Source organism: Stigmatopora nigra, chromosome 13 (assembly GCF_051989575.1).
Source record: "Stigmatopora nigra isolate UIUO_SnigA chromosome 13, RoL_Snig_1.1, whole genome shotgun sequence".
Lineage (NCBI taxonomy): Eukaryota > Metazoa > Chordata > Actinopteri > Syngnathiformes > Syngnathidae > Stigmatopora > Stigmatopora nigra.
In genome coordinates this window covers 5,867,580-5,881,752 of record NC_135520.1, presented here as the reverse complement: position 1 = coordinate 5,881,752, position 14,173 = coordinate 5,867,580, and the positions used below count along the sequence as shown (strand labels likewise).

General features: G+C 38.7%; 1 protein-coding gene across 1 annotated transcript in view; it reads right to left on the bottom strand.

Moving 5' to 3' along the window:
• Nucleotides 1-16: 16 nt before the first annotated feature.
• ltk (leukocyte receptor tyrosine kinase) overlaps nucleotides 17-14,173 on the bottom strand; it is a 35,053-nt gene continuing 20,896 nt past the window's right edge. Inside the window, exons 17-29 of the mRNA XM_077731150.1 lie at nucleotides 13,439-13,537; nucleotides 12,204-12,365; nucleotides 12,010-12,120; nucleotides 8,923-9,109; nucleotides 7,929-8,019; nucleotides 7,678-7,742; nucleotides 5,317-5,446; nucleotides 5,145-5,242; nucleotides 4,956-5,048; nucleotides 4,523-4,624; nucleotides 2,616-2,750; nucleotides 2,441-2,531; nucleotides 17-1,825 (exon numbers count right to left, since the gene is read on the bottom strand). Coding sequence (XP_077587276.1) covers nucleotides 902-1,825; nucleotides 2,441-2,531; nucleotides 2,616-2,750; nucleotides 4,523-4,624; nucleotides 4,956-5,048; nucleotides 5,145-5,242; nucleotides 5,317-5,446; nucleotides 7,678-7,742; nucleotides 7,929-8,019; nucleotides 8,923-9,109; nucleotides 12,010-12,120; nucleotides 12,204-12,365; nucleotides 13,439-13,537 — 2,288 coding nt within the window. The 3' untranslated portion in view covers nucleotides 17-901. The remainder of the gene's footprint in view (nucleotides 1,826-2,440; nucleotides 2,532-2,615; nucleotides 2,751-4,522; nucleotides 4,625-4,955; nucleotides 5,049-5,144; nucleotides 5,243-5,316; nucleotides 5,447-7,677; nucleotides 7,743-7,928; nucleotides 8,020-8,922; nucleotides 9,110-12,009; nucleotides 12,121-12,203; nucleotides 12,366-13,438; nucleotides 13,538-14,173) is intronic.

Genomic DNA, 14,173 nt, shown 5'->3' with positions numbered 1-14,173 from the left:
CTACTAGATGATGAGATCAGACGTAGAATGAGTTAAACTGATCAAAATCAAGGTAGCATTATATTTTGGAACTAGTTACCCAACAGGTTGAAGAGAAAATTAGAACAGGCTCTTTGTGGCCTGCCCTTGAATTGAATAAAAAGCAAGGAAAGAGCGACGCATGCTGTACAAACTGCTACTTTGCCACAGGAAGCCATTGCCATGACAACAATGACAAGAAAGGTGGCTAAAAGTTCATGTTATCTTCTTTCAAAACCAGCCTCTGTATAGAAAAATACAAGTCCCAAAGTGCCATCCTAGAATTGTGAATTTGTCACTTTTTGTGGATTGAATATTCGAGGAAAGCAAAATGTAGAGAAATTCTTACACTGGACACACAATGCAATGATTGGTCACATATCCAAGTGCTTTCGGAAGATGAAAACAAACCCCAAATGATTAGATTTTTTTTTTCAGCATTTTGGACACAATGCGATGAAAACACACAATGAGGTCAACTGGAATGTGACATTGCCACAGGCTGTTGTTGTTGTTTTTGTTCCTTTTTGCACTATTCTCGATTTCCCTGTTTTACAGTCAAACTGCTCCGCCATGAATAAGGCAAACAGCCCAGGTTTGAATAGGAAATCAAAAGGTTCCAGCAGGAAAGGGTCCAGCTATTGTATCCGTCCAGCATTGAAATATAGCAGGTTTCATATGTCCTACAAAAAGAAACAGTTGGTTAGTGGAAAAGCTCACAAATGTTTAAACCAACTTTAACTTGCAGTAGTTCTTCAGCCTGACTTCAGGTTTCAAATCCCACTCAGTGGCGTCATTAAATGGTTGTTTTTTTGTTGATTTTGTAATTTATCGTGTTATTTCAGTTTGATTTCCACTTGACGGAAACCTGCTTTGAGGCCTCTCAGATTGGGGTTACGCTCAGGTCTTCGGAGAAAGAGAAACCAGAGTCTCTGTTTCTTGTGGGCTTCTCATCTTTGGTGTGTCTTCTCACGTCTTCGTGCCCGTAGCTGGCGTGCCGCTTGAGCAGCAGCTTAGGCATGCAGGAAGAGGGCGAGTAGAGGCTAAACCCTAAACCTAGACTTGTCCCCGAGGACACACTCGGGGCAGAGCTGGTGTTTTTAATAGCTTCCGGAGCTTTGGTCTGGACCACCAAGGGCAAGCTTTCCGCCTCATAGCTCTGCTCGTCATAGGCATAATTGACATTTCCGCACGGGAAACTATGCAGTTTTGCCAAATCTGTGGCAACATTAGAGGGGGCGCTGCTACTTGGACTTTTACTCTGAGCCTGGGAAGGACATGTCGCCAAAGTACAGACGTTGGGAGGCTTGTGGTTAGATGTGTTAGAGACTTCACGGTCATCCGGGGGGCTTGAGAGGGGAACGGACTGTGTGTGGGCCAGCGTCTTCTTGCCCTTGAAGTTTTCCAAGACCCACGAGCCGTACGTCGGGTTCCACAAATTCTTGGTTTTGTTCTTCAGCCGTTGGCTACCCGAACACGAGCCGTCTCTGGAGCCAGATCGGTGCAAGGGGGCTTCGGGACGCGGCCAGGAGCCCACAGGTGGAGACGTTTCGGCTTTGGGGGTCTCCGGGATTGAATCTCGGCACGATGACATCTCACGCTGGATGGGCGGACCTCTTGGAAGGAGGTTTCGGGACTTGGTGGGCTGAGGGATATGTGTTGAGTGCGCGAGGGTGGAGTTCAGGGAGACGGGGAGGGGAGAGAAGCTGGTGGGAGAGTGGGCAGAAGGTCGAAGAACCCCAGCGCTATCATCGTCCGCGGTGGGACGGTATTCCACTGGGAGTGGCGTGTTGATCACGTCCGGATCCTGGTGTAACAGGGAAAGAAGAGAAATGTGCATAAATTTCCAGAATAACAGCAATTTTACATCAGTACAGTTCATCGCCACAAATTGTAAATGAGTTCATTTATTTCTGTGGTTGAATTCAATGTTAAACACCATTTATTTTGCTTTTTCTCGGAAATTATTCATGTAGACTGCTGCTCTGTAAACTATCATCAAAATGGAAAAATAAAATGAAGGAATATTTCATTTTGTGTGAGGTGATATAGAAGATTTTACAGTTTGAATTTAACTCCTGAAATTGAACTACAACCACCTGTGGAAATGAAATAATATGGTATCTTGTTCTAAAACATGCAGTCGATGAAAAAAATCACATTAAAAATTCAAATCCAATATGCAGTTGGAGTAATTTATTTCAACAAATTTACACCAAATAAAGAGAAGCCCTTAAGGTATTACAAATAATGAAATATGAGATCCAGTTCAAGGATATCTAAAAAAGTTCTTCCTCTCTAAACTTATTCCTTCAAACTCTTAGAGTAGTTTTGTTTTATTCAAATAATAATATTCACATGTTTTTATTTTTTATCCTAACCAAAATGGCAGGTGTACTTAGTAAGTTGATATAAAGTGTACCTGAGTGCAGTAGTTGATTCTCTCAAGTATTGTTGAGAAATTGGGTCGATGTTCAGGACAATGTTGCCAACACTGGGTCATAATCCGATATCTGAAAGTACGTATACACAACTATGAATTGTTTGGCATGAATGCACTTGTGGAGTTTAAGACGGATAACTTCAAAAATACGCACACAGGGCCTGGGCATTTCTCTGGGGGGTCCATCCTTCCTCCACTCGTGACAAATTCCAGCACCTCTTGGTTGGTTTTACATGGGTAAGGCATGTAACCCAAAGAAAGGATCTCCCATAGCAGTACTCCAAATGACCTGTAGAAGGAGACGCATATCTACTAGTGAGTCAGTCCACTACTGGGTGTTTTTACACTTTTGGGTTTATTATTCTACTGGAGTGTTTTACAGAAATGTGCCTTTAAATGCTTGTTAATTATTGTCCTTACACTGTATGACATTTTCACATTTTAAATGATGTTATGTATGCTCAGAAAGAGCATAAATATTAGTAGACAATAACACATGATGTTGTAGAGCAGCGGTAGGGGGATGTGGCTCGGGAGCCGAATGTGGCTCTTTGGATGGGTGCATGTGGCTGTCAGGTAAACTTTTTTTTCATTAGACTATTTTGCATGCATACTCATTGATGAGCAAGAGCAGAGCAATGTTGTCAAAATAATTCAGACTTTTTGTACTTTAAAAGTGGTGAAATGACTACAAAACGCACACACTTTCATGTAGTTTTACTTTGAAATTCCCAATGTACCTCTCAAGGAATATTATAAAATAATATGAATTGTTTCTGGCTCTCTGTCATAAAGTTTCTAAACTCCAGGTGTAGAGGTGGTATAGAATATGAATGTATACATTAGACATATTTTTTGTGTGTATTCTTTGTGTTAAACTGCCACTAATGGCACATTCCCACCACAATAGCAGTGATAGTACAAAATGCCTTATTGTTATCATAAGAATAACCGTGAGGTTCAAACAGAGAACAATTTCCTTTGAAAAATATTTGTTATTCTTCTTGAGTTATTTCTGTTGTTCTACACAGAAAGCTGCAACAGAAATATTGCATTCATACATTTTTATGTCAAACAAAATTGGATTATTGAACCCACAGTGGCTATACACAGTATATTTAATGGTGATTTAATATTTGCTAACTGAATGCTGTTCTTTCTTTATAGAATATAACTGAAGGTTGTGGATGGATGCAAAAATGCATTTGTTAAATTGGCTATCAATTGAGGAAGAAAACAAAACGGAGTTTTTCTACTAAAGTGAATAAAGGAGGTGACATGATGCTTTTTCTATTGTTTTGAGTCATTATAATAACAACTCTGTAGTGATGATATGCCTGAAGGGACGAATCTCGGTGTTTGCGGTTCTACAATTGTGTTCTTCATTTTTTTTAAACATTTATCAAGCCCCTGTTGTATGTCAATTGTTTTTTTTCCCTTAATATTCACACCCTGACAGTTTTTCATTTGGTTAAATGTGATATGTTTTTCCCCCTAAAGCAACTTTTCTCCCCAAGAAAAGACCCTGTAATTAGTGAAGTAATTTACTGGAAGAATACTCATTTCCTTTTATGATGAAAAATTTATTTTATGAAGCAATATCTGCTTTATATCATCATAAGTGCATTTTTCCAAGGGATTTTTTACCTCATAATTGGAGAGTTATTGTTTGTGTTTGTAATTAACAAAACAAAATCAATAAGCAGACAGTGTGAAGCTACCACATCTTATTTATCTATCTATTTATTTGTGTATTTATTCATGTATTTATTAACTATTTATTTATGTCTAAAATGTCTGTTCCTGTGTCTGTATTCTCTCTCACACTTTTGCTACTGTAACAGTGAAATTTCCCGAATACGGGATGAATAAAGATATCTAATCTAATATAATCTAATCCATGAACACATTTACAAATGGTGGTGTCTTAAAATAACGAGGGGGAGTCCAAGAAAAACTTTGACAAGAAATTCAACCATCATATAGTCCACTATTTAGTTATCATCCAGTTTTAAAGGCATTTTTTTTAAAGTGTAGTGTCATGTGGGCTAGAGTGCTCACCAAGTATCCGTCTTGCAGGTGAAGATACCCTCCATGAAAGCCTCAGGTGGCATCCACTTGACCGGCAGCATCGCACGGCCACCCTTCCTGTAGTAGCTAGCTCTGGAAAATTAAAAAAGAAAAATAAGAAAAAGGAAAACAGAATCCAATTAGCAAGAGCACACAAAGAAAATAGGTATGTCACAGTGACCTAATCCAAGTAGAAATCCAGTACTTCTACTCCATTGTAACACAATAACATAACATGTTTTAGGACATGGTGAGCTCTTTTTCTGGCTTTAATTTAAAAAAAATAATAATAAAGAGTATGGCTCAAATTCAAAGAAGAAGCCCTTGAGGAGACTTTAAATGTTATTGAGCTGCTAGAATGAATCAAATTTTCTAATGAGATTTTGTGCTAAATGAACAATATGATATGAGAATATGAACAAACCTGTAAATATCTCTCGCCATACCAAAATCACCAATCTTGGCCACTCTTTCCACTCCCAGGCATGTCAGAAGGCAATTTCTAGCAGCAATATCTCTATAAAAAAAATATACAAACTGTCAACACCAAAAAAAAATCCTAATAATGGCTGCATGCTTTCAAAGTACTTGTCTACTAATGGAGTATACATACCTGTGTATGAAGTGATTTTCCCCCAAGTAGCGACAACCCCTTGCAATATCTCTGGCCATCTGCAACAGCTCGCGCATACTAAGGGAAGCGGCTCGGCCCTGAAAGCGACAAGTCTCACTTTGAAAAGCGTGGCCACAAGCACAAAGTGAGATGTGGGTATAAAGTGACGTACTCGTTGAGGCCTGTTCTGCCTCAGGAAGGTCTTCATGTCCCCTCCGGTCATGAGTTCCAACAGGATGAAGCGTGGCAGGATGTTGAGACTGACGCCGATGCAGCGGACGATGTTCTCATGATTGAACTTGCTGCAAGATAAGAGATTTAGATATAGTAATTCTGATATGTCACAGTACAAATGTACTGTAGTCAATCAATACTATTGATAAGAATACTCCAAGATCATCAAAATTGTTTTGGAGGACAAAACACATGTACAATGTGTCCTTTGACTGCTGTTTTGTGTTTTTTTTTTACTTCTGATGTGAACTCGTATAAATATAGCAAAAACATAATGTCACCAGAAACTATCAAATTATTTTTTTTGGTATTAAGTCAGAAATGCTCTTTTACAAATATCACACAATGCTCAGTTACTATCTAAAGAGCAGCATTTTGATTTACTAATGCCAAAAAGACAAACTACGGGATAATATTCGATATTGCGATGTAATCATCATACTCCAAAAATATCGAGTGCTAATACTGAGTATCAAATTAGGACGTCACTATTTGTAATACTGCTGATAATCATGAAGCATATATTTAATGATGTTTCTGATGCATAATGTATCCCTATTACCACTGTCTGTTCTTTCTGTCTGCCCCCTTAAGCCCTATTATGTCTGGATGCATTTTTAATAAGCATCACAATATAAACAACCACAGAGGGAGTATAAACTCAAACTCCTAAGACAGTGTTCCAGCAATAAAAGTCATTCAGGACTGAGTGATGGAAGATATAGCTCCTTTGCAAAAGTGAAAATCTTTCTTTCTTAACATAACAATGCTTTTAAGTCACAGCTTCATTCAGAAGAACAATATGCTGTCAACTTTCTTTTTTTTATGTGTCTTGCCTCTCTGAAAAAAACTATGAAACTAATAAATAAAACAATAATAAGTTCATCTTCAGTTAGTAACTAAGCCCCAAAGCCTTGAAAAGATGAAAACAAAACAAAAAACCTGAACAAAACAGAGCCAACTTGATTTTCTGACTGGGTACAGAATCATATACTATATAAGCTAGTCAGGCTTTCCCTTACATTTCAGTTATCTGAGAGGCTGAGGATTTCATTACCCTGAGACATGGCTTTTTTCGCGGAAAGTAATTTCCAGGCCGATATCAGAGACTCACAAAGCTGTAAAGATTCACTTTCTTCATTCATTTTCAATTGCACTTATCCTTGTCAAGGTCATGGGGTACTGGAGACCTATCCCAGCTGACTTTGGGCGAAAAGCGGACGCCACTCTTGACTGGTCACCAGTAGAGAAGGGCAACCAATCACAATCATACCACCACTAAGTAAGAATTGATCCTACGCTTGCCACACCGAAGCTAGATGAACCATGATGTAAAAGGTCCTTCACAAAAAGCCGTCTACGATGAATTTCCAACGTACAAAAACCTCTGATTGAGGTTACGTATTATGCTGAGAAAGATCGTAAAAAACCTGAAAGATCCTGCTGGTGAACTATGGGAAGTAACGTGGGGCAAACCTTTATTAGCTGTTAAATATTTAATATTCAAGCTGTCGGCCTTGATGTCCGCTGTAGCAAACAAACATTCCTCCATGGACACGAATATGTGCACTTTTATCTAAACGGCGTTGACATATGTTTATGAAAATTACAGCTTTTGGCAAAATATTTTATCACAGTGCAGATAAATTGAATGTCTGCCACTTTCTCTCACAGAGGGATTTCAAAGTACTTTAAAATGAAAACAGCATCTAAAATCAACTCAATCCGCCAAAGAGTCTACTTGAAAATACACGGCGCCAACCTGCAAGATATGGATGCATATTTGTTAAGATCCCAGGAGGCAGCTGGTGTACTGACAAGAAGAGTATTACGACCTAATCGTCATGTCGTTTGGTGGATGGGAAAAAGGATGAGCGCGGCAGTAGACGCGGAAGTCATTATCCGGAAGATACAGTAGAACGCAGACGATAATAAATCAAAATCACATTAGCAATGCCCCTACGGTGCAAAGAATAACTATTACCAGGAGTGTCCATGAACACGAAACAGCCCTTATGGGTTCATGCTGATGTCGATGTTGGACATTGGCTGGAATGCGCTAAACGTGTGTGGAGAATAAAAACCTGATGTGTTAACTGAGGCCAAGTAAGGGTGACAGTTCTAAATGGACAGCAGAACTGTTATTAGAAACATGTGCCCGATGCTTTGATAGATAAATTGCTAGTGGGATTAGGATGTAAAAAGATATAAAAGACTATGTAAATAGTTTCCTTATATTCCTAATGCGGGAATGTTGGATGATGCACTTTTTGAAATGTCATTTCCACGCGATGCATACCTCATAATCAGCGCTTCCATGAGGAAATCCATTTCGTCCTGTTCTGAGCAGATTTCTGGAAGCGTCTGCGCAAGAGAAAGAAACACCTTTAAGTGCGTGTCGTTCGACAAAATTCATCATATCCATTTGTCTCCACCAGCGTGACCTTTGCAGGAGTTGGAACGCCCCCGTTGAGTGGATTATGTGTAATGAACATGGCAAGGACGAGCTGTCATTAAGCGTTTCGGTACACACGGTGATTGATATCTGACCTTTATGGCCACCTGCATGGGGCCGTTATCGGCGTTCATTCCGAGGACTTGACCCTCGTAGACTTCACCGAAAGCGCCGTGGCCGAGAGCTCTGTGAACACAAGGCGTGATAAATGAACACAAGCAAAACCTTGACAGGTGGAATGTGGAATTTCAGGATGGGAAATTTATAGTACGAAAGAACCCATTACATTGCAAAGTAGACAACTAAATATATCATTAACCCGCAGGACATTGCAAACATGAGTATGAGGAGTAAACCTTCCAAAAATCTTGTTGAAAAAGCAAAGAAGTATGAATATTTTAGGGAAGACTGTGATTTTTTTTTTTAAAATGGATATGCAATTCTGTTTAGAGTTTAATATAGGCTTGTATGGAAAAAATACTTGTAAGTCAAAGTGCCTAAAAAACTATCTGATCTAAGACTTCTAGCTATAAGGCATACATCAAAAAATACCAATTAGAATGATGTTATTAGACTAGGTGAGCATGTATTAAAACACTACATAACAGTCAACTAATATTTATATTTTCTGCATTGTGTTTAAATTGTTTAACGGTTGCAGGGGTTGATGTTAATAATGTTATGTTAATAAGTGCTACTGAAAATTGTTAACTTTCTGCATTTGCATGAATAAATGTCCATTTCATTGAAAGTATGTCAGCTAATGAACTAAATGTGCCACTCTCACACTTCAAATGGATTGGAAGTATTCTATTAAAGAACTCATTGAAATTCACAGCAGAAGGCTCATTGGATACCACAAATGATTGTTTTATGGCCTTTTGGGAGGACGTCAAATATACATAGAGGTATCGGCAAGTTATTTCTTAGTACGTTCTGATACCGATGACTTATTATCTGTTCAAAATCAATTGTTTTAATACACCAAATACGCCAGTCCATTTGAAATACTAGACAACAAAGACCAAGCTGCCAACGACTAACTAGAATCCCGAGAACATATGGTGGACACATGCTGAGAATTCGTACCTTAGCAATGTAATGTTTTTGCGTGGAACTTCTTTCAGCTCACTGAGTGCCGATGTCTTTCCGGCAAAGCAGTAGTTGGGGTTGTAGTCTGTCATGATGGTGGATGAGCGGATCTTACTCAACTTGTACTCTGGGCTTTGCAGGCGACTCCTCACTGCTTGCAGGTCGTTTTTCCAGCGATGCCACACTGCAGGTCATAACAGAGCAGAATATTTGAAACATATTGGTAGACAGGAAAAGCATCAGTTCCCTTGAGTGGAAGTTCGATAAGGAAGCGGTAACCAAGCAACCCTTGATAACATTCTAGTGCGAATACAGTGCACCCCCATTTATGATAGTGGGGGTGGGGGTGGTATAGGTCCCTGACTAACCCTCTTGACATCTTTTCATCCGCAGAAAAAGTCGTAATCGGTTTAGAAAAACCCTAAGCCATACACATTTTTTTTTTAAGTCTAAACATAAAGCATAGACAATGATGAGTTAGGATAAGATTTTAAAAGGCTGTTTATAACAGTTGTAGTGTGACCTGTCACCCAGCGCAAAAACTTTTATCATTCAAAGTTTCTTCTGTATACTCTAAAAACAACTTAAAATTGATTTTATATTTGGGGGAACACTGTATTGCTCCTTTTGATGTAAGGGATGCCTAAGCAGCTATTTTGTCTTGCATATCCTGGACTACAGCAGTGAGTTGGGACTCACCCGCCGTGGCCCCGATGCAGGTTGGTAGTCTGCCAGGGAAGGGGGCGTTGTGTGCAGGTAAGAGGTGCCGTTGAGCCATCGCCCGGTGTAGATGCGAGGGTCCCGTGGGAAGGGGGATGAGGAGGGAAGGTGGAAATATAGGAAGGGAAGGAGGGAGGCAGGCAGTGGAGGATGGGCAGGAGAAGGTTGGGTTGTGAAGTGGAGGACAGGGATCAGACTACCTCTCTGCATGGGGGAGAGCTCAGGTGAAGAGATACCATTAACCTGTGGACTTTTGTTTCACTTTCACGGAGTTATTTATTATACAATTTATGTTATGTGTCGTTTTCATATCATTGAAACACAATGAAGTCACTCCATAAGCAGGCAAAATACATTTGCTGCCCACCTTTTTCGATGCACCTGATCCAAGAACAGATGTTTATAAAAAAATAAAGCCTTTACAAAGGAAATAATGTTCAGTTTAGTTATACTTGTGCATGACGTTTTCGGTGTACAAGGGTTAGTTCTTCATTTTTGGCCATATAAAAACAGAGGAGGAGAACATTTGCATAGTGAGCCAATAAAATACAATGGCCAGCCTATGAGTTGAAAGTTAATGTCAAACAAACGTTGGAGTTCAGTCCAGTGTTCAACTTTGCAAATTTTTATAATTCTTATCACATTTTATTTTTGCAAAGTCACTAGAGATAAATATAAAAATGAAAGGAGTAACTAATTAATAGAAAATAATCTATCAAGCATATTTTAACTGAAGGTTAAATACACTAAAACGTCAAAAATACCCTTTTGTTTTCAACTTTGTTATTTGTATGCTTGATGTTTTTAAAGGCTGGAAAGTTTGACCTTCCTTTTCTTAATGTTTACCTTTTCATAATGCTTCCATGGCAGTTGTGAATGTCAAAATGCTACTTAATTATTGCATATTTCATGATGAAAAGCTTTTGGCCAAAGTACAAAAACAAATGGCAGATAGAGATGGAATGTGATGGGTGTTTGTATATATTTTTTTTTGCTGGGACCGGATAGATTTTGTCCTGGATGATGATTTAAAAGCGTGTGCCAAAACAATCACCCTATTCTATGAATGCCTTCCTCTTGCTTGCTATTTCAAAAACATAGAAAACCTCATTTATTGCTCCCGGCTGTACTCTAAAAGAACGATATGCTACAAGGGGCAAGAGTTTTAAAAATAATCAGTAGAATTTGCTTTCATTTTCTCTGCAGGTTGTTTAAACCGTGGATAAAAAAAACAATAGTTGAATCCCTCAATGTCTTATACCTCTTCATTCAATGCAAAATGTGCCGTATAGGTTAGTCATGGATATGCAGTACAAAAATATCTGGGGGTGAAAATCTAAATGGCTAGAATAAAGATAATAATATTAAGAGACATATTAGCCATGTTATAGAACAGGGGTCGGGAACCTTTTTGACAGAGAGAGCCATAAACAATTCATATTTTCAATTGTTATTCATTGAGAGCCATACTCAGAATTTACTAGAAGCAAAAATACATGAAAACATGCATTTTTAGTCATTTCACTACCGTTAAAGTAGAAAAAGTCCCAGAATTGTTACCCTGGTGCTAATCACTGGGATCCAAGCATTTATGGATGAGAAAGGTTTAATTAAAAACTGGAAGATTTAAGCGACTCTAGACGTAGTGTCCAGATTTTAGCTCACAGTTTAGCTGCGAACCATAAGCACCCATCAAAAGAGCCACATATGGCTTCCCGAGCCATAGATTCCCTACCCCTGTAATAGAATCTAATTAGTCCCACTTCTGGGTGTAAAGAATATTTTTTTTGCTTGGATGTTTCTGCATCAATATATTGAATTGTCGCAAGAATGACTAATAGAAAATGTGTGATTGTAAAAATTCAGCGGCATTTCACCAATGTTTCTAAACACATCAATGCCCGGAGGTGCTCTAATCTACAAACCACCACTGTGTGAAGTAATCCAGAAATAATTTTCCCTCCTTTTGTGTTAACCACATTGGCCTCCCGAGCTTTGGAAACTCTTATTACAAATGCCAAACCATTGTGGCGGTTGTTCTTTTCTTTTTTTTTTTTTTTTTTTAGAACATTAATGCCATTTACGACTGCTCCGAGTGTGCTGAAAAGTCTCCAAATGAAAAAGTGCTGGCTTCCTAAACGGAATCACTTTTCATTTTCAGTTTTTACAATGGACACACCATAACAGTCCAGGAATGAAGAACATGGGAATTACTACATCGTAACACTATGCCTTCCTTCTAATGCCACTGTTTCGTTTCTTGACCTCTCGAACGGCAATTTGCTCAAGGGTGGGTTTATTCGCATGACAGACGATGAAAGGTGGCGGGGACCGTGTCTACGCAAAATTGCAAGAGTCTCTTACTGAGGAGGACGCCGGCACAGATCAATGCTACGCCGCTGACGACGGTAGAGGTGACCACGGCCAAGATGAGCATTGGCGACATCTGGGCTTGAGGGAGATGAGCTGGAGAAGCTGTGGGATGAAGACAAAGGCAGGACATGTACTGAAAAGAGACAGCAAGACTGTGTCGTGCACTTTTGAAGGCATTTTCTAACCTGTGCTATCAAGGCATGTGACGTTGTCGCTGGCTAAAAACTTGTTTTCGTGGCACAGGCACAGGATGAGGTGCGTGGTTTCGTCACGCTTGCAGCTTCTCGATTGACAGTGGCTGCAGTTCAGTTGTACTTTGATCTCACACTCGCCGTGACTCTCCATGGCTTGAAGAAATACAAAGTGATTAGTATTTATTAATGAGCTCGTACATGAAAGAAGTTAAGTCAAAGTAAAAGCCATTTTACAGTGTCTTTCTGGTTGATCTGAGATAGATAGACATGCATATGTACTTAGGTTATTATGAAACCAAAGGGGAGCGAGTATCCGGGTAGAATCCAGGCAAACCCGGGAGAACATAACAACTCCACACAGGATGGTCCGGACCTAGGATCGAACCCTCCATCTCAGAACTGCGAGGCCAATGCAACTACTCATTTAAGTACTCGTTTTACTCAATTGAGTTGTTGTACAATTTTCTAAAATATCAATTCTTTAATCTTTTTTAGGAATACATTTAAGCTGTTCTTGTTTTTTTCGGTCATAAATGAGAAAATCCACGTCGATTGAACATGCAATATATAAATGATACTCTTAATTGAAAAAATGTAATACATTTAACATGTTTCCTTCAGATGTTACAATTGCCATGAAAAGGGTTGAACAAATGCTTTTCTCTCCTTCGTTCTTACTTTTGTAGGCTGAAAACAATCGAAAGATGCAAACGATTTACACATTCCTGGGTTGATACATCTGCTTCCGATACTCAACATAAATGAGCAGACATTATTTGCAACAGGATACCACGTCTAGAAGATGAGCAAAAATATTGGCTTACTGCTCCATTATTTTTGAACCAAAAATTCTACAAACAGATTCACGACGGGCACTTGGCGTGAGAATTATTGGCTGTCAATTGATTTTTATCACCCAAAAAACATAAACCATGTCATTGAGGTTGAGTAATAGGTTTGCTTTTCCCCGAAATCCTCATGCCTTTCATTCGCTGTGGGCAAGTAGCTGCATGAGGTTGCAAATTAGTGCTCTACCACTCATAATGTGCATAATTAAAGTCATATGTCGAGTTATCTCAAGGGGACAAAAACAAAAGTTGTGCTAAAAAAGTCAAACAAGCAAATAAGAGGGAATACAACGCAAGAATACGACATAATGGAACAATAACGTGCAATTTTTACATAGAGATCAAGATTCCATATTTTCAATCACATTTTACACTCACCAGCCAAAGGCTGGAGATAAATCTCGCCACTTGGATTAAAAAAGGAGATTCCGTCACGGCCATCAGCTTTGATGTCATCCGTCATTGCAGCGTCACCACCTGTGAAAGAAATGATGGATAAGGACCTCGTAATACCCCCAAAATTATGAATCATACTTTTGGTTAAAATTTTGTTGATAAATAAAGTTGAGAAAGTCCATGAAAATACATGATACCTAAAGTATACAATGAAATAAAGTACTTTTACTTTTAGGGACAGTGGTCACAAATGTGGGCAGTTGCCCAAAATATGACACTTTACAAGCAAGTGACTATTTCTGGTCATAAAAAAAAAAAGACCAAAAAAATCTTGTATCTTAATACTTTCTACCCAAGTGAGTATTATTGTCAATAAAACAAGTAAATATTACCAATTGTATACTTATTTTTAACCAATAGGTTTGTGTTGTATTTGTATATGTTATATGTATATATATTGTTATTTTATGATCATAAAGTAATGTAAATATAAATATGTTGTTTAAAAAATTAATTCATGAAATTAAATTGAATAAAAAATACACACCAGTTATCGCCAAGTAACAATTTTAGTCTAAATCAATTTAACATGCACAACTGGCTGTGAATGCTCATGTTTCAGTGCCATTGACGGCACTTGACGTCCAATCCACTTTTACTGGGAGGGTCTATTCATTCATTGGATTGGACGTCAGGTGACGTCAAGACATCCAATCA